The 19,401-nt window shown below is 34.8% G+C and overlaps 1 protein-coding gene across 10 annotated transcripts in view; it reads left to right on the plus strand.

The window, feature by feature from the left end:
* INPP4B (inositol polyphosphate-4-phosphatase type II B) overlaps window positions 1–19,401 on the plus strand; it is a 759,315-nt gene that overhangs the window by 616,101 nt on the left and 123,813 nt on the right. For all 10 annotated transcript variants that reach the window (XM_042935411.1, XM_042935413.1, XM_042935409.1 and 7 more), the window contains one exon: window positions 11,874–12,051. In XM_042935411.1, the coding sequence (XP_042791345.1) occupies window positions 11,874–12,051 (178 nt within the window). The remainder of the gene's footprint in view (window positions 1–11,873; window positions 12,052–19,401) is intronic.

Below are 19,401 nucleotides of genomic sequence, written 5' to 3' on the forward strand. Positions count from 1 at the left end.
CTGTGTGTGCCATGAGGACATGGACTGAGTGTGTCCGGTTTACCACAGACAGTATCCTCAGGAACTAACTTTTGTTGTTGAAGGATTGATTGCCTATTATAGGAGTATCTCTCCTCTGCCTGAAGACATCAGTGTGACTGCATCAGGTAACAGAAATATAGGGAATATTTGTGGAACCAGGAAACAGAAATAGAGTCAGGAAACAGAAATAGAAATACAAAACAGATATTTGTAGAAAATATGTCATAAGCTTTAAAAACAGCCATTTTTCAGGGCTGCCTGGGTGGCTCAGTTATTTAAGCATCCAACTCTTGATTTTGGCTTGGGTCATGATCTCACGGTTCAAGAAATCCAGCCCAACTTTGGACTCCACACTGGACATGGAAACCTGCTTGGGATTCTCTCTCTCCCTCTACTGCTCATGTTCTCTATCTCTCTCTCTTTAAAAAAAAGCCATTTTTCAGATTTTAGAATGTTTGCATTTGTTTGCACCTCACTAGGAAGGCAAAATATACTTTTATGTGTTCTGAAAGGACATAGGTGATAAATTTTGTAAAAAATAGCCCAACCTAAAATCTGATCCAACATTTGTAATGCAATAGTGACTTTAACATTTTAGTTGGTGACATTTTTCCTGTCACCTACCCAAAAGCTTGTGAAGCCAAGTGTGATCTGAAGTGTAGGCAGGAAGCACTGTATGTAATGTGACAGTTCAGAATTCTTAAAAATTGAATCTTTCCTTTAAAGAAATGACTTTAATTGTAAATGAAAATAAGTTTGTTAAATGACCTAGAATTTATAGTGGTAATAAATTTGGTGAAGAGAAAAGTGTCTAAAATGATAAAATACATCATCAATCTTAATTTGAGGTTTTCAGAAAGTCACTGAACTTCTCACCCTCCTTTTTCTTTGTTTGAACTATTGATGTGGCTGATTTCTTTTGAAATCATTACATTGCTAGAAAGAGTGGTTAAAATCTTGAGATTTTAAGGAAAGACTTTTAAAATATATCATCACAATTTCTCAGGAAGATAATTTGACTTTATAATTAAATGTTTTAATTCACAGTTACTAAAATAAGACTTCTGGTTTTATTTGGGAAGAAAAAGTTAATCAACAGAAAGATTGGGACTTAGAAGATAAAATGTGAACTCTAATAAGCAAATTACAGAGAGAAGCTTCTTTAAAAACTAAATATGGAAAAATAATATAGTTTAAGGACTTATTTTCTGTAAATCAGGAGTTGCATTTCTCCTTCATTGTAAACTGAAAAAAATTAAATCATGGCACTATTAGGTCATTTCAACTAGTATGCATTTCATCCAAAGAAGAACTTTTGTACTTAGGTTAAACACTGAATAATTTTCAGCATATTTTTAAAGCTCTCTATTAGGGGTGCCTGGGTGGCTCAGTCGTTTGACCTACCGATTCTTGATTCTGGCTCAGGTCATGATCCTAGGGTAGTGAGATTGAGCCCTGCATTGGGTTCGCCTTAAGCATGGAGTATGCTTAAGATTCTCTCTCTCTCTCTGTCTCTCTCTCTCTCTCTCTCTCTCTCTCTCTCTTTCTCTCTCTTTCTCCCTCCCTCCCTTCCTCCTTCCATCCCTCTCCAACTCTGCCCCTCTCCCCTGCTCATACTGTCCTCTCAAAAATAATAAAATAAAATAAAGCTCTCTATTAGTTTATATATTTAATATCCATTGTCTCAAAGGCAGAAAACAGCAGAAAATAAAATCATCTACAAGTAAATTCCCAGAAAATAAAAAGCACTATATTTCCAGAGCTTTATAAGCTAACTATAGAATATCTCATTCTTTGCAAAATTATAGTGAAAGTACTAACTTAGAAAAAAAAAAAAAAGGAAAAAGTATGTATGGGATCTATGTCATGGAAAAATCACAAAACTGGCTTGTGTAACATGAGAAAAATACTGTTTTTGCAAAATCTTTATTAGATGGGACTTTGAACAATGCCAGTGTCCTCCCCCATCATGAGGTTTGTATGAATACATAGTTATTGCAATGATCTTGTAGAGGAAAAAGATGGCTTGGCCTGGGTTGATGTCAGCACAGATACAGAAGAGGAGATTGGTTACAAAGATATTTGGGAGGGCTTAGCAATTTTTTGGATTTTGTGCGTTTGTGTGGAGTGGGAGGTAAAAATCCAGAGACATCAAGAAAGACTCCCAAGATTCTGTACGGCACAAGTGGGTATGGTGATGTCATCCATTGTCCTTGACTCAAAAATTCCAAGAGCATAGGGAATCTGGGAGAGAAGGAGAGGGAAGGAAAAGGGAAGGGAAGGAGGGGAGAGAAGGGGAGAAGTCAAGAGAGAGGGGAAGGAGGGACATGGGAGGATGAGAGACAGAGAGAGAGAGAGAAATGATATAAGGGTGGACAGAAAAGGAGCCAAATCTGAAGGAGCCAAATATCAAGTCCTGGCAGTTCATACTGTAGGCTATGGGACTCACTGGCAGGTTTTTGTCTAAAGATTAACAGGATCAGGTTTGTATTTTGAACCAAGTGTGAAAAAAATGAAGGGTAAATAATTACTCCATTATAATACTAATGAGGAGAAGGAATGGGTGACCATGGCGATAAGAAAACTTGTAAAGAATTTTAATCCAACTGGATTAGTACTTGAGGGAGACTAGGCAGGGTTGAGGGATTCTTAGTACTCTGGTTTATATAATTGGGTAAATGCAAAAGTTTCTGGGAAAAAGAGTAGAGGAAATAAACCATTTGTTTCCATTGCTTAGTTAATAAAGTCAGTTGTATATATTCAATAAGAAAAGAAGTTTTGGGAAACAAGAAAATCATTTTGTTGAGTCTGTGCCTTTTTTCCGATTAAAGAATCTTTTAAATGTTAGAACCAACAGGGAATCTCAGAGATCACAAATTCTCCTCTTTATTGATGAGAATATGGGAGTCCAAAGAGTAAATCACCCATGCAGATGACAGAACCAGAGCTAGAAAATTGGACTTCTGTCCCCACTTTTGGGTTCTTCCATGCTTATTCACTATCATGCAATCAGTAGATATTTGATACAAAAGAAATGCTCTTAATAATGAACAGTGTTAGTTCTAGCTAATAATGTAAGTTATAAATGACCTTTCCAGAATTGATTTTGCTGCCCATCAGATAGAAATTTAAGAAAAAAAAAAAGTTGGTGCATTCAACTCCTTATAGACTTCAATGAGACCACACTTTTAAAAGCAAATCACTTTACCTGTACAATTACAAAAAATACATGACTTGGTGTGGTGGTTAACCCTCAGATTGATTACTGTTTGAATCTGCCTAAAATTACTCTGTAAAGTAGTCAGTAAAACATATTTCTAAGACTTTAGCTTTATTGGCTCTCTACACATAGCCCTCCCAAATATACCTCAGGAAGCACTTATTTAAGAATATACCTACAATCAAAAAAAAATGAAAGAAAAAAAGTAAAATTTTCAAAGGCGATCATAGATTCTATTCATAATCGTAAAATATAAGAAACATCTTGAATGAATGAATAAGCATTCATGCTCATCCACCAGTTATCTTGCTGGCTACCTCTGGCCTTTTGCCTTCCTCAATGCATACACACAGTAGCAGTCATTAAATATTTGTTGAAAGCAATTTATTGTGAGATAACTTTCAAATTCGTTTTTTAGTCTAACCTGTCTTATAAAATAGAATCATGTATCTTCTCTAATGAGCTTCGTTTTAATTAGAAGATGAGAATGTCTTTAATTATATTTTATTTTAATATTTATAGGCTGTACCTACCATTGTGTTACTAAAGAAAAGATGCTGCCTGTGTTAGTTATTATATTATAATTTTTCCAAATTTAAAGGAGCCCGAATCATGTTCATGAGGTAGTAAAACATAATTAAGAGTTCAAACTGTGTGATAATAAACCTGGGGATGAAACCTTGGTTTTACCATTCATACTAGTTGTGTGATCCAGGATAAGTTACTTAACCTACCCAAGCTTCAACTTCCATACCTGTATGATGAAATAAAATTTGTTCCTAAAAGAGTTGTCGAGATTAAATAAAATAATCTCTACATATTTAGCATAATGCTAATCCTGTAGTGTGGACTCAATGACTATTAACTATTAAAATGAAAGAGATTTGTATTATTAGTGTAAATTTCACAGTATAAAATTTTTTGCTTTATTAGAAACATCTACAAAAATCTTTTCAGGTTTAACAGGGAAAAAAATGAAATGGCTTTTAAATATACTTTCTGCTTTCTTGTATTCTTATCCCAGAATTATAATCACTAACACTATAATATCATATTATGGAAATATTTGCTTACTTATGCCCAGCTTTATTAAGGTATAGTTGACAAATAAAAACTATGTGTGTGTGTATATATATATATATATATATATGTGCACACATGTATACATTTATATATATATATAATGTCCTATATATGTTGTATTATACAGTATATACACAATATATACAATAGTACATCGTATACTATATATATACACATATATACATATATGTACATATATATGTATATTGTATATAATATTGTATATACTGTATTGTATATATTGTATATATATGTATATTGTATATGTACATATATACATATATGTATATATTATGTATTGTATATATTGTACTGCACAATATATATATTGTACTATACTATATATAATATATATAGTACTATATACATTTATATATAAATATATATAGTACAATACTTGATGTTTTGATATATATATACATAGTGAAATTATCACCACAATGAAGTTAATTAATCTACACATCATCTCACATAGTTATTTTCTTTTCTTCTTCTTCATCTTCATCTTCTTCTGCATCTTTGTCTTTGTCTTCTTCTTTTATGTGTATGTGTGGTGAGAACACTTAAGATCTATCCTCTTAGCAAATTTCAAGTATGCAATACAGTATTATTAACTATAATCATGGTGCTGTACATTATATCTCCAGAATTTTGACATCTTGTCTAACCAAAACTTTGTACCCTTTGACTAATAACTCACCATTTCCCACTCCCTCTAGCCCTGGCAACCACCATTCAACTCTCTGCTTATGTAGTATAATTTGCATACCCTGGGACTGACCTATTTTAAATGTACAGTTCAATGATTTTTAGTAAATCTATGCAATCATCATCACATTCTAATGTTTAGGACATTTTCATCACCCCCAAAAGGCCCCTCATGCTAATTTGCAGTCAAGGGAACATTTACTTGTGCAGTGTATTTGAGAATGGTTTCTATTTGTGTACCTTATCTTACTCTGTATAAGACATGTGAATGGATAAGGTCCAGGATGGAGTTGAAAAGTTTTTGAGAGGGGCGCCTGGGTGGCTCAGTCGGTTGAGCGTCCGACTTCGGCTCAGGTCATGATCTCGCGGTCCGTGAGTTCGAGCCCCGCATCAGGCTCTGTGCTGACAGCTCAGAGCCTGGAGCCCGTTTCAGATTCTGTGTCTCCCTCTTTCTCTGACCCTCCCCCATTCATGCTCTGTCTCTCTCTGTCTCAAAAATAAATAAACGTTAAAAAAAAAAATTAAAAAAAAAAAAAAAGAAAAGTTTTTGAGATGAAAGGGAATCAGGGGACCTCGTTTGGGTATTACTCCATTACACCTTCATAGAGGAGTGAACATGAAAATACCGGAAGCCATACTAGGCACAAATAGAAGTGACCAGACCCTTGGAAATTAGCAAAGGAATCAGGACAAGTATATTTAGGAATAAGTGGAAATAAGCCATGGAAGGAAATGAAATCACATTGGACTGTGTTTATTTAAAGGTCATATAACAGTCCCTGGAGATTTTTATTAGAGCAAGAATAGGGCTAACGAAAGGTTGTATGTAGAAAAGAGGTCTTAGGGGCACCCGACTGGCTCAGTGGGTTCCTGGGTTCGAGCCCCTGGTTGGGCTTGCTGCTGTCAGCACAGGGCAGGCTTTAGATCCTCTGTCTCCTTCTCTCTCTGCCTCTCATCTCTTCCCACCCCCCACACATGCATGCTATTTCTCAAATATAAATAAACATTAAAAAAAAGAAAGGTCTTAATGGTTAAGAAATTGCAGATAAGAACTTGTAAACTGAAAAGTGGGATAGTAGGAGCCACTGTGATCAGAGACCATAGGCAAATTTCATTCGAAGGTAAGTTGAGCTGAAATGAATTGTAGGATTTTTTTTCCTCTTAATTAGTATCACCTGTCACAGAGGTAATAAATGGCAGAATCAAGCGTACTGTTCAAAACAATGATCCTAAAATTGCTATGAAACTAATATTTTTTAAAAAGAGTAGTTTCAAAGATAAGCATTAATTTAAGTTTTGATCATGTAACTAATTTAATTATGTAAGTGAAGTCCATAGGAGGCAAACAAAACCAAATCCCATTTTCCTTAGAGTTCTTTTCTCTAAGTTATAATTCTATCAAAAAATGGAAAGGATGCATGGGGGAAAGCAGAGAAGTATGTTTTTACCTTCTACAATTTCATGAAGCACATTGTTAAACCCTGTGAAGCCAAAAGGGTATATATATTCAAGTGCACTAAGGTGTAAATTTTCATTTATTATCCACATAGTTTTCTTCTCAGTTAGAATTGAGAGAATGTCTATCCCTCCCTCTGGATTCAAAGATTGTTTTTTTACAAGTAGTGCTTGAGTTGGAAAAAAAAAATAAGTGGAAATAGTCCTCAGGTTTTTCTCTGGAGATTTAGTTCTGCCACAGGAGCAGAGGCACATTATTGTATAGCATTTTTTCCCCTATGTTCCTCAATCCTGATCCTCTTCTGCCTCTGCCTCTCTTCCCTGATCTTTTCCTTCCCTTTTTTTCTCCTTGACTGTTCATCATCTCTAACCTATATTCTTCCATGACTCTATTTACCAAAATAGTGGCTTGGTTGGGCAAATGGGTTAAGGAGTGGAGGTTGCAGGGGCATGGAGGAGGAAAGGCGCAGATAAGTGGCAGAGCAAGTCCCAGGATCTGGGTGTGGGCAGGAAGCTAAAGAAGCACTTGCTTTATTTCTCTCTCCTCACCTGTCCCCTGCCTCCTTCAACCCTAGGCATAAGCCCAGAATTTCAATGTCTTAGAGTAAGGGCAGAGATGGGAAAACCAATTTTTAGGTAGAAGATGATAGGGGCTTGCACCAGGGATGTTGCAATGAGTGTGGAAATAAGTGATTGAATTCTTTTTTTTTTATGTTAATTTATTTTTGAGACAGAGAGAGACAGAGCATGAATGGGGGAGGGTCAGAGAGAGAGGGAGACACAGAATCCGAAGCAGGCTCCGGACTCTGAGCCGTCAGCACAGAGCCCGACGCAGGGCTCAAACTCACAGACCGTGAGATCATGACCTGAGCCAAAGTCGGACGCTTAACCGACTGAGCCACTCAGGCGCCCCAAGAATTCTGCATATGTTTTAAAGGAAATAGCAGAAATTTTCTGGGAAAAAAAAAAAAGAAAAAGGTAAAAGAGGAAGAGAATAGACATACATCACATCGAACGGACTTGCCATGAACTAAGATGGGAAACGTGTAGAAAGAGCTGGTTATTGAGAATGAGGAGCAGATAGGGAGCTCAGTTTAGGACATGATAAATTGGAGCTGTCAAGAGGAGAGCTTTTGTTTTTAATTAGAGTTCAGGGGAAAAGGTCTAGGCTAGAGATGTGAACTTGGGAATCTTCACAACTGAAGTATTTAAACCACAAGATTAAATGAAATTACTTAGGAAGGGCCTGGGGACTAAAAAAAGGAAGTGCCCTAAGAAGTGGGTTTTGGAAAGTGCCGACACTGCAAGGTGGGGAGATAAGGAGGACCAGCAAAAAAGCGACCGAGGTGGAATAAACGTAAGAGGATATGATCCTGTTTTGGTTGAATTTTGGTTAGCAATTAGAGTTTATGAATATGAATGTTATTTCACTGAGTGCTTTATTTTACTTTACACCTCCCAAATATGACTTCTCTGGTAACAACACATACATGCCTCTATGAGTTATGGGGAGGTGTTCTAATTAAACTGATAATAATTAAATAGATACATATTAAAGTGTGTCTATATACAGATAATGCACTTTTGTCCACTGTTCCATCAATAGAAAAATGTTACAACATTAATTTCAATTTTCATTATCCATGATTTGCTATATCACTTACAACCCATAAAGTATTTTTTGTCCAAGCACATACTTTGTCTTTCTTCTGGTTTTGTCTGATTGATAGTTGATTCAAGTGTTTGGATTCAGTATCAATTTCAGACCACTATAAAATAGAGTTTAGCTATATACTTTTTATCTCGATAATTAAATTATACTCATAACTTCCCATTTAAAAAGCTATAACTATTAAAATATATGACATGTTTAAAGAGTAAGGCACTGAATAGGTAGAGGAAATTTATGTATACTTAAAATTATTTTGTGGGTGGCGATATTTTTTTCCCCCTACCATAGTATTTCACCCTGGACATTAACATTGGCTTTTATTGTGGAAAATGAATCTTTCTGCCTCAGTAGGTAAGATGCTCATCATTAGGTGACCTAATTGGGAGCATCAACAGCTGCTATGTAACTTTGCTCCAGTGGAGACTGACTTAGGAGGAGGGGGAAGGAGTTATGATAATGTCCTACCACCGGGGAGATTGGGGGAGGAAAGGATGAGGAAAGCCAGTATGCTGGGAAGGAAAAGATGAAGGAGTGGTGGGGAAAAGTGAGGGGAGGCAGCACTGGTAATGAGAAAGGACCAAAACAACTGGTGCTAGATATAAAGATGGAGTACAAAGATAGCCTTGGAAAGGGTATCATGGAAATTAGAATAAATCAAGAATAAGGAACTTGGAACTAAGAATAAGAAAAAGAACCTTTATTATTAAGGTCACTGAGTAGCAAGGTCAAGGGTGTAGAGGGGATTCACAGCCAAACCAATGGCAGCAGTGTCTCTAAAAGTGCTCAGCTGGGGCGCCTGGGTGGCTCAGTGGGTTGAGCATCTGACTCTTGGTTTCTGCTCAGGGCATCATCTCACAGCTTGTGATTTCAAGTCCCGAGTTGGACTCTGGGCTAATAGTGCTAAGCTTGCTTGGGATTCTCTCTCTCTGCCTCTCTCTCTGCCCCTCCCCTGTTCTCTCTCTCCCTATCTCTCTCTCTCTCTCTCTTAAATAAATAAAACCTTTTTAAAAAATAAAATAGAAGTGCTCAGCTGTGTCTCTGCATCAGGATTTTCACCGAGATGGTTTTTACAAATGCCACAACCCACTGAGGCAGAATCTCAGTGTTGCCAGGAAATCTGCATTTTTAAGCAAATACCCAGACCCTCTCCTCATCCGCAAGTGAATTGTATGCCTGCTCAAATTTAAGGACCACTGAACTAGCAATAGTGGAAAGAACATGTGAGAAATAAATCTGGAAAAGGTATGTAGTAGACTCAACTGGAGAGGAGAGTCTAAAATAATTTGCAAAGCAAGAAATATGTAGAAAACAATAATGAAATTAGATAACATTCAGCAATAAAGTAACAGTGAACTGGCAGGGAAGTATGATATGAGTAAAGAAGGAAGGCATTGGGGACAGGAGTCAAAAAGAATGCATGGGAGTAAATTAGGAGAAGCAAGAATGACCCACTCAGGGAGGACAGTTATGTGAAGAGGAAGATAGAAGTCTACACATGGCCTCCAGAGCTCTGCTTTCCAAGAGGTAAGCCGTGCGAGGCCTGTCAGTACCCAGAAGATGACACCAGAAAGCAAATTATGACAGAAGAGCAGATCTGTGTAAAGGGACCACCAAGCAGCTACTACACATTGCTTTCCACGTCAGGCCTGTAGTTAAGTCTCTCTCCACTGTTAGAGGTGCTGGGTATCAAACATCATCCCCATCCCGGTGACACACTAATATCTTAAGATAATCATTTTCTTTGCAAAAATAACACAGTTGTTTGATTTCCTACGGATTGTTGTGGATTGAACTTTGTATCCCGTCTGAGTACAGATGAGTAAGGGAGACATCCCAGTTTGTGATTTTTGTTAGAGGTCTTAACACATTCCTGTGTGAGATCAGATGAGCTGGAAAGAGTTCTAGATAATTGGCAAGGACAACTGTTTTCTTTCTCCTCCTCACCATTGTTCTTTACCATTTGCTTTAATTTGCATTGAAATATGTACAATAAGTAGTTAAGTCATGTTTTATTTTTAAACTCTCACTTCTGAAATTTAAAAGTCTGTTAGTATAGAATTAAGAGCCAATTCTTCTGTGACACACACTAGCGATGTGTTTCTTAGCCTTCACAAAGCTGTACCCCTCATCAAATTCTTGTCCTAGCTTCTGAATAGTCTAAGCAACCAAGGATTTTTCTTTTAATCATTGAGATCAACCAACCAACCAATCAATCAATCAATGATAGGAACAGTCATTATATGTTTACAAAAGGAGTGTTGTCTTCCTGAAGAAACTGGTACTTTCCCCTAAAAATCATTAGCGTGAATGGAAAGGGAGAGTGCTCCCAAGATGTTAGTTTTTCTAACAGATTCTCATATTTCTAAATAAGAAATGGAATTCTGAGAATTTTAAAAATTTAACTTGTAAATGTAAAGAAAATAATAAATACTCAACACAGAATGCAGGATGTATGAAAAGTGCTTGGACAGTTGACTGCGGGAGGATGCAAACAAGTTCTGTGAATTTCCCTCTTTTTTTTTTTTTTTTTTTTTCTTGTTTGGCTGGTATTTGTTGGGTTTATTTCTTTCCCTGCTGGAATGCCTCCTTTGTCTTCCCTAATCCAAAGATTCCTTCCTTTTGTGGAATCCTTACCCCCATAGTATGCTTGACTAATTCTTAGATGATGATTATAAAAGTCAGATATTCCTCAGTTGGTAATCAGTTTTAAATTTTGTTTTTTGCAAGTTAAATGAGAAACTACTAGGAACAAAATGGGTAGAGGCAAAATAGCATAATGAAATTTTTATGCTATAAATATTTTTCTATCCAATAAAATTCTCCATATGCCCATTTGGCATTAATTTGTTTTCTCCCCATTTCTCAGCTATTAAAGTTTACTAACCCTGCCCTACGTATCACAGGGGTGGGGGGAATATAGGTAGTAGTTATTGAATGCTTGCTCTGTATCAGGCACTATTTTAGGCATTTCACATGAATTATGATCAGTCTTACTCACCTCTTAGAAGTTTTGTATATTTATTCCTAATTTCCTGAAGAGGAAACTGAAGCTTGCCTAAGGTCACCTAGCTACAAGGGAGCAGAGCCAGGATTTATATTCAGATTGGCCTGAATATAAAGGCTTATACTTCTCACTTGGATACTAATGTGACCTCAAGTTTTCTAGTGATTAACAATAATTTGTTTTGAATATTAATACCTGACATATGTAATTATAAAGAATCTTCCTGGCGGTTGAGCAGAACTGAATTTATTTCACTTAAAAATTTTAGGGTCACCTGGATGGCTCAGTCAGTAAGGGTCCAACTTCAGCTCAGGCCATGATCTCAAGGTTCATGAGTTTGGGCCCACATCAGGCTCTGTGCTGACAGCTCAAAAGCCTTGAGCTTGCTTTGGATTCTGTGTCTCCCTCTCTCTCTCTCTCTCTGCCCCTATCCTACTCACATTCCGTCTCATTCTTTCTCAAAAATAAATAAACATTTAAAAATTTCAAAAAAAAAAACTACAAAAAAAATCTTGGTTTTGAAAATTGTCTTGGTTATTTTACCTAAAAAAAAACTCTTAGGACATCGTAAAATTCTCTTAGAATAGTTCTTATCTGTTCAAAAGGAAGTCATGCTATTTGGAGTTCTGTTTCTCATTTGCCATCTGGTACTGAGAGCTGCAAATTCTTTCTACTTTTTGTGTAACTTGCCTTTATCTTTGTTGTTCCAGTACTGGATACCAGTTTATTTACTATTCACCTGAAAACACAGCCAAAGCAAAAGAAGTTCTCAGCAACATCAATCAACTACAACCTCTGATAGCAACCCATGCGGACCTCCTGCTTAATTCTGCAAGCCAGCATTCTCCAGACAGCCTGAAGAATTCTTTAAAGATGCTTTCAGAAAAAGTAAGATCCAAATCACTACTACAGTGGGGAAAATGAAATACCCAAATCCCCATTGGTGTTGCTTTCTGCATACATTGCCTTTCACAGCATCTGGAAATGTAAAATAGACTAGGTTAAAAAGTAAGCTTCAAAGTATTGCCACAGGATCAAAATGAATTGGCCTCATTCTCTTTTCAAATCTTACTAAGCATTAATTTTTTTTTTTATGTAGGAAATGAAACCTGTTATTGGCTGATATATATTTTCTCTTTTTCTTGACATCTTTCATTTTCTTTGGCTCATGGTCTTATTAAGTGAGTTAAATTAGATTTTAAAAATTATTTTCCTCTGGTGATCAACTAATTTTTATGCATATGAAGCTATACATTTGAATAGGAATGTCACCTCATTTGAAAGCACCACTTTGATGTGGATTCTTATCAGTGGCATGGGGTAATTCCTCTGCTTTGGTTTGCTTTCTACAACATTATCTACTGGGAGAAGGTTTTAAAAATTTCAAAAATATTAGCTCTTGTTTGTAATGTAGTGGGACCTAAGCCGAATTTTTCTTTCAAAGGTGACTTCCCCCAGTATATACAAAGAGAAGGAGTAGTCTGGCATGAGGTAAATCATCAACATCAACTTTCATAACTAATTAGGGCAGCTGAAAAGTACAGAGAGAACCAAGATTGAAAAGACAAATTGCAGCTTGATTTTAAATGTAAAACCGGGTGTCCTGGAGTCCAATTCCAATACACTTATCCTTAACCTTCACATTCTGAGGACATCTTGCAGTTTATTATGAGATACTTCCAATAAATATGCCCTTGAAGAAACTGAGCAGAAACAAAATTCTCATGGTATCATTTTAGAATAAAACAAGTATAGTTTTTCATGTCCCTAAAGAACAGATTGATGGAAACTTGGGTATTATATATGTATATATTTTTTATTCAAATATGTCAATTTATAATATGAATACCTGGTGCTTATTAAACATTTTAATGTATGCATTATCATTTATTTTTCTTATAGAATGAAACTAATATCTATTTTCCTTAAAAATTAGCTAATATCTATTCAAAGAGGTCAAATAAATTACGTCATAAATTATAAAGTGAAAAATGAAAATCCAAGACTTCCAGTTCAAAATGTAGCATTCTTTCTATGACATAACAGGTACTTCCATAATGAAAAGAAAAGAAAAAATTGACCCAAATTTTACCAATACTCTATGTTGCTAAATATTGCGCTTTATGACTTATATTATTTCATTTAATCTTCAAACTTAATTTTCACATTGTGAGTACATATTAACTCTGCCTCACAAAGGAAAATGATTAAGGCTCAGAGAAGTTAAAAAGATGTATGAAATCACACAGCTAGATGCAAACAAAACCAAGATTCAAACCCAGGTCTGGTTGACTCTGGAATGGAAAATCCTTCTGATATCCTATGGGTTATATATGTGTTTTGACACTTCTTTTTAAAAAATTTTTAAACATTTTTCATTAGGCATACTTCTCAGTAATACTTAAGTATCTTAATGATCGATAAGTATGGCTAATTGTCAATAAATATGTTAGGACTAGAAAAAAAAAGAGGGAAAAGAGGGGAGTGTTGTATATAGTAAAATAATATAATTTCATTTGAGTTGATTTCTTTTTTTGATTTGCAGATGATAGGAGGTTTTTCTGGGCTCACTTAAGCAGAAAATTTTAGCAAATGGCACATCACTGCAGTGATTACAGAGCAGTATTTATATTCTTCCCGTGCATTGGGCCAGGGATTTGTCATTTCATACATCATTCACACCTTGCTGCAGTGATTGGGGAGAGGGGTGGAACAGGGTATGTATTTTCTCCTTTAACTCAGCATTGCTCCCAAATTTTACCCTATGTTTTTCTACTGAGTAGACAAGCTTCACCTACTTATAAGTCTGTCAACCTTTGAAATCAGAGGGATCTTTTTTTAGTTTGCAAGCCATGCATTACTTTAAGAATTTATGCCTGGAATTTCAAAGAATTATCTAAGTTAACAGAGTTTTGCATAATCTATGGAGGCAGCTAATAGCTTACAGTTTAAAATAAAGTATGATCCACGAACTTAGCATAAAAGATAAATAGTCTCAATATTTAATATTAGAATATTTAGCTTAAAATATTTTGGGGTTTTATTGTTGTTTTAAGATTTTATCTGTAGGTAATCTAAACCCCCAATGTGGGACTCAAACTTATAACCCCAAGATCAAGAGTTGCATGCTCTATCCCCTGAGCCAGCCAGGCACCCCTAAAACATTCCGTTTTTAAGATCAGGGTCTTGCACACTGTGGGTCAGAGCATAAAACGTTTCTCTATTATTAGTCCCCTTGTTTCTTTTATTGAATCTGAACTGGTATGTTTAGAAAATAAGTCATTCAGTTGTCTCTGGAGCTCATTCATGTAGCATATTCAATAGGAATTATTTATGTTCATATGCATCAGGGAAAGTCCAAGCCCAATATGGGAGAGTTCTCTGTATTGACTAAGGAGGCTGTGTAGGGCTGAGGGAAGCCCATGCGTAGTATAGTAGAAGGCATTCAGTTGTTTTGTAATGAGATGGAATCTCTCCTGTTAGGTAACATGTAGCTTCTGGAGATGATAGCAATGGACACATTATCAGATCAATTTATGCTCAGAGTCTGGGGATGGAAGCAAAGGACAACAGAGAGATCCAACTGCATATTGAATCTCAGAGGAGCAATATTTGTAGATCCAAGGTCAATTCACATCATCTCTACTGTTAATGATAACCAAGACTAAGACTAAGGCTCACCAGCAAAATTCCATTCCTCTAAACATTTATTGGTGGAGAAAACAAACAAACACAATTTATGAAAAGTAAAAATATTTACTGAATTCATACTAATTACACTAGGTGCACAAAATGGAATAAGAAAGGTCTATTCTTGTTCTTCCCAAGAGATTCAAGGTTCTTGAGATAATGGTTATGATGCTAATGATGATGACAATAATAACTAACATTTATTGGAGGTTTAATAACTGTGAGTGAGACATTATTACAACATTTTACAAGTCCATGAGGTGGGCACTATTATTTTCAACATTTAATCTTTCTAATCCTATGAAATAGGTACTGTTTTTTTTTTTAACATTTATTTATTACTGAGAGACAGAGAGACACAGAGTGTGAGCAGGGGAGGGGTAGAGAGAGGGGGACACACAGAATCTGAAGCAGGCTCTGGGCTCTGAGCTGTCAGCACTGAGCCCGACGCGAGGCTCGAACTCACAAACTGTAAGATCATGACCTGAGCCGAAGTTGGTCGCCCAACCAACTGAGCCACCCAGGCGCCCCATGAAATAGGTACTGTTAGTGTCCTTATTTTATAAAGTAGAGGAAACCGAGGTACAGAAATATATATAATGCACCCAAAATCACACAACTTGTGAGTCTAGCTCCATATGTTGTGAGCTTAACCACTATTCAATATGGTCAAATGTTCCATGAGTTCCATGATGGACACTTGCATATATGATTAAGGAAACAAGTAGAGAGGTCAGAGTGGGAATAGGAAAGATAAAACTGAAATTCTGTAAGAATAAGAATTTTCTAAAAATTTGTCATGTCCTAATGTGTACAAGTATAATTAAATTTTTCTATTTTTTTAATTATTAGTATGCCTTCTTATGGATGACTGGGTTTGATCCTTGCATATTAATTCATGAAAATAATAAAGAAATTATTTAATCTTATGATATAGGGTCATAAGAAAAGGAAAACTGAGTTTATATGAATAATTTTAACAGAGAAGACAAAGGATAGGCCAAATTTTTAACATAAGATCTGAAAGGTTAATAATAGAGTGGGTTAAAAATGTATTTTCCTTTTTGCTAGACTGAAAGTATGCAATACTATGAAAAATAAAAGGGAGAAAAAAGTAATGTGACTAAATTTGAACTGAAAAAATAAGGACTTAAGAGATATAGGTATCTATCTCTCACAGCTTAGATATATGTGTGACATCAACTTTAAATGCTCATCACATTTTCTATCCATAGAGATGGAGAGATCTTGTGTAGAAAATCATTATTATTCTTGCTCATCAAAAAACAATATTGAGCACTTAATTGTGTGTGGTATTGTACTAATGCTGTATGACAAATGCTACGTAGACACGGACCTTAACTTTTATAACCTAAAATTTAAAAGAATGGGGTGTTTCACATTATGAAAATTGCTAGATGGTAAAAAAAACAACAACAAAATGATTTTGTTGCTAATATTAGAGGCTATGCTCACAGTATATTTGAGAAAATCTCACAACTTCTAATTCCTAGTGTCCTTTAACATAATACACTGAAACATCCTGTGTATTCCAAAAGCAAAAAACAAAAACAAAAACAAACAGCAGCAACAAAAACAACAAAAACATTTCAGTCTAACATTTAACTCAGGGTACTCTTAGAAATGTTCTGGTTGTTTTGTTTTGTTTTCTTAATTTTGTTTTAATGACAATACCAGGAAGCCAGTATACTAAGAAGTTGAAGATATAAATAATATATTGATTATGTTGATTACTTAGATACTGAGAAGGAATTTTTACTTTTATTTCCTTCAGTCACTCCTAGATCTATCTCAGTTCCAAACTAAACAGAACTTAATGAGTAGAGGTTCTTTTCTTTGCTTTTTTTTTATAGTTGGTGAAAGTATACATGAATGTATATAAAAGTATAAATGAAGATGAAATTTCATGATAGAACTCCTATTTCTTCTTCTTATACTCCTCGTTAAATGGTAAACATTTCATTGATGAGATTAGCATATACCAAGCAAACAATTAAGCAGGAATATATGACCCACAACCAGAAGAAAAATCAAGCAATAGAAACAGACCCAGAAATAGTAGAGATGATGAAATTAGCAGATAAGGATCTTACAACAGCAATTATAAATATAGTCCATATATTTAGAGAAGCAGAGAAACACACAAACAGGATGAAGAGGAAAATGGAAGATTAAAAAAGAATAATACAGAAATAAGAAAAATATAAAATATAATATTTGAAATAAAAACATGTACTAGGTAGAATTAGCAGATGGGTCACTTCAGAAGAATAAATAGTGAATTTTCAAACATAGTATTAGAAACTATTTAAATGTAGTACAGAGATAAAAAAAAGACGTAAAAACATAAATAGAATATGAATGACTTATCCAACAATACCAAGAAGTCTAATATGCATTAATCAGAGTCCTAGAAGAAGCAGAAAGGAAAATAGAAAAATACTTGCTGAAACGATGATGGAAATTCTTCAAAATTTAATGAGAAAACGAAACTATAGATCCAAGAAGCTCAATGTACTCTAAGCAGAATAAACATTTAAAAAAATGCAGGTACATCATCAAACTACTGAGAAACCGAGATAAAGTGAAAACTGAGGGGGAAAAGGCACATTATCTGCAAAGGAACATATAACAGAATTATTCACAGACTTATTAGATGTTCTTATAGAGTAACATCTTCAAAGTACTGATACACACACCCAAATTATAATTCCTTATCTACAGAAGATATCTTTCAAACATAAAGATGAAATAAAGACCATTTGAACAAATAAAAACTGGGAGATTTCATAGCAAATTTGTACTACTACAAATTTTAAAGTAAAGTCTTCAGGCCAAAGAAAGTGATTACATGGGGGGGAAAATGGATCTACAAAAGAATAAAGAGTACCAGAAATGGTAAGTATGTAGACAGATATATTTTTAAAAAACCAAACTTTAATTTACTTAAACATATTTACTCTTTAAAATAAAAATAATACTGAATATTCTGTGGTTAGTAACTTTCTAGGGTAAGCATAGCTATCAATATAATGGAATAGAGAATCTAGAAATAGACCCACACATATATGTTCAAATAACCTTAGAGAAAGGGCAAATAAAATTCATTGGGAAAATGATGTATTCTTAACATAAAACTCAGGAACAATTGGATATCCATATGTAAAAAAAAAAAAAAAAACCTTCCCTTATCTTTACCTCACATATCTATAAAAATTAATTCAAAATAGAGCATAAATCTTAATATACAAGCTAAAAGAAAGAAGCAAACAGACAAACTTCTAGAAGACAACATAGGAAAAATTTTTTGTCATCTTGGATTAGGCAAATATTTCTTGGAACACAAAAAGTATGAACCAATAAAAGAAAACACGTGATATATAAGGCATCATCAAAATCAAAAACTTTCATTAAAGTTTTCAGGAGACATTCAGATGACATTATTAAAAAGTGAGAAGGCAAGTCTGGACTGAGAAAATATTTGTAAACTATGTATCTTACAAAGGAAATCATCAGAATACATAAAGTATTCTTATACTTTAATAATAAGACAAGTGACTTAATTTAAAATGGGCAAAAAAAATTGAAATGATATTTCATCAGAGAAGATATATGGATGGCAAATAAACACACGTAAAGATGCTCATCATCATTTGTTTTTAGGGAAATACAGATTTAAACTAAAATGAGGTAATACTAACTACCCACTAGAATTAAGCTGAAATCAAAAAGGTTAAGCATATGAGGAGTTGGGGAGGATATGAAATGACTGGAACATTCATATATTACTTACATAATTACTTGCACACTTTGAAAAACAGTTCAGCAGTGTCTCATAATGTTTATATAAATATATATAATAAATATAAATGTGTGTTTATATATATGTTTATATATACATTTGTTTATATATGTATATGATCTAGCCATTTCACTCCTGGTTATTCACCCAAGAGAAATTCTCTTTTGTAAGTTGGAAGGTCGTTGAGTGAGGAAGGACTGGAGACATGCTTTGTGAAGATGATCCTCATAGAATAGAGAAGCTGAGCTAGACAGTGGATTTGAATTATTGGACATTATTGGGCATTACAAAATGTCAGCATTCCTCTTGGGGGAGCTTGCTAAAAATACAAATTCTGACTCAGCTTCTGGGCTGGGACTCAGATGTCTACATTTTAATATTAGTGACCTTGAAGAACATCCCATAAAACAAAGCATTAGCTTAGGAAAAACAAATCAATCAGTAAGGAGACTATGGAAAGTATCCACATGGAATGTAGAAAGGATCTTAACTGTAGAAAGGACTAGCTGTGGACATAATCTTTGAAATTACTGAAAAAGCATAACTTGTAGAAATTAATGACTAATCTAGAAGATGAATATTGTTGAAGATGATCCAGACATTTGGGCGCTGAGTTGCTGCATAATGATGACACCACACAGTTTGAAAAGCTGGGAAGAACACATTTATTGAAAACACTTGAGATCAGGCTGTGACTTCTCACCTTGAAAGACTTTCAGATGGAA

Source organism: Panthera leo, chromosome B1 (assembly GCF_018350215.1).
Source record: "Panthera leo isolate Ple1 chromosome B1, P.leo_Ple1_pat1.1, whole genome shotgun sequence".
NCBI lineage: Eukaryota > Metazoa > Chordata > Mammalia > Carnivora > Felidae > Panthera > Panthera leo.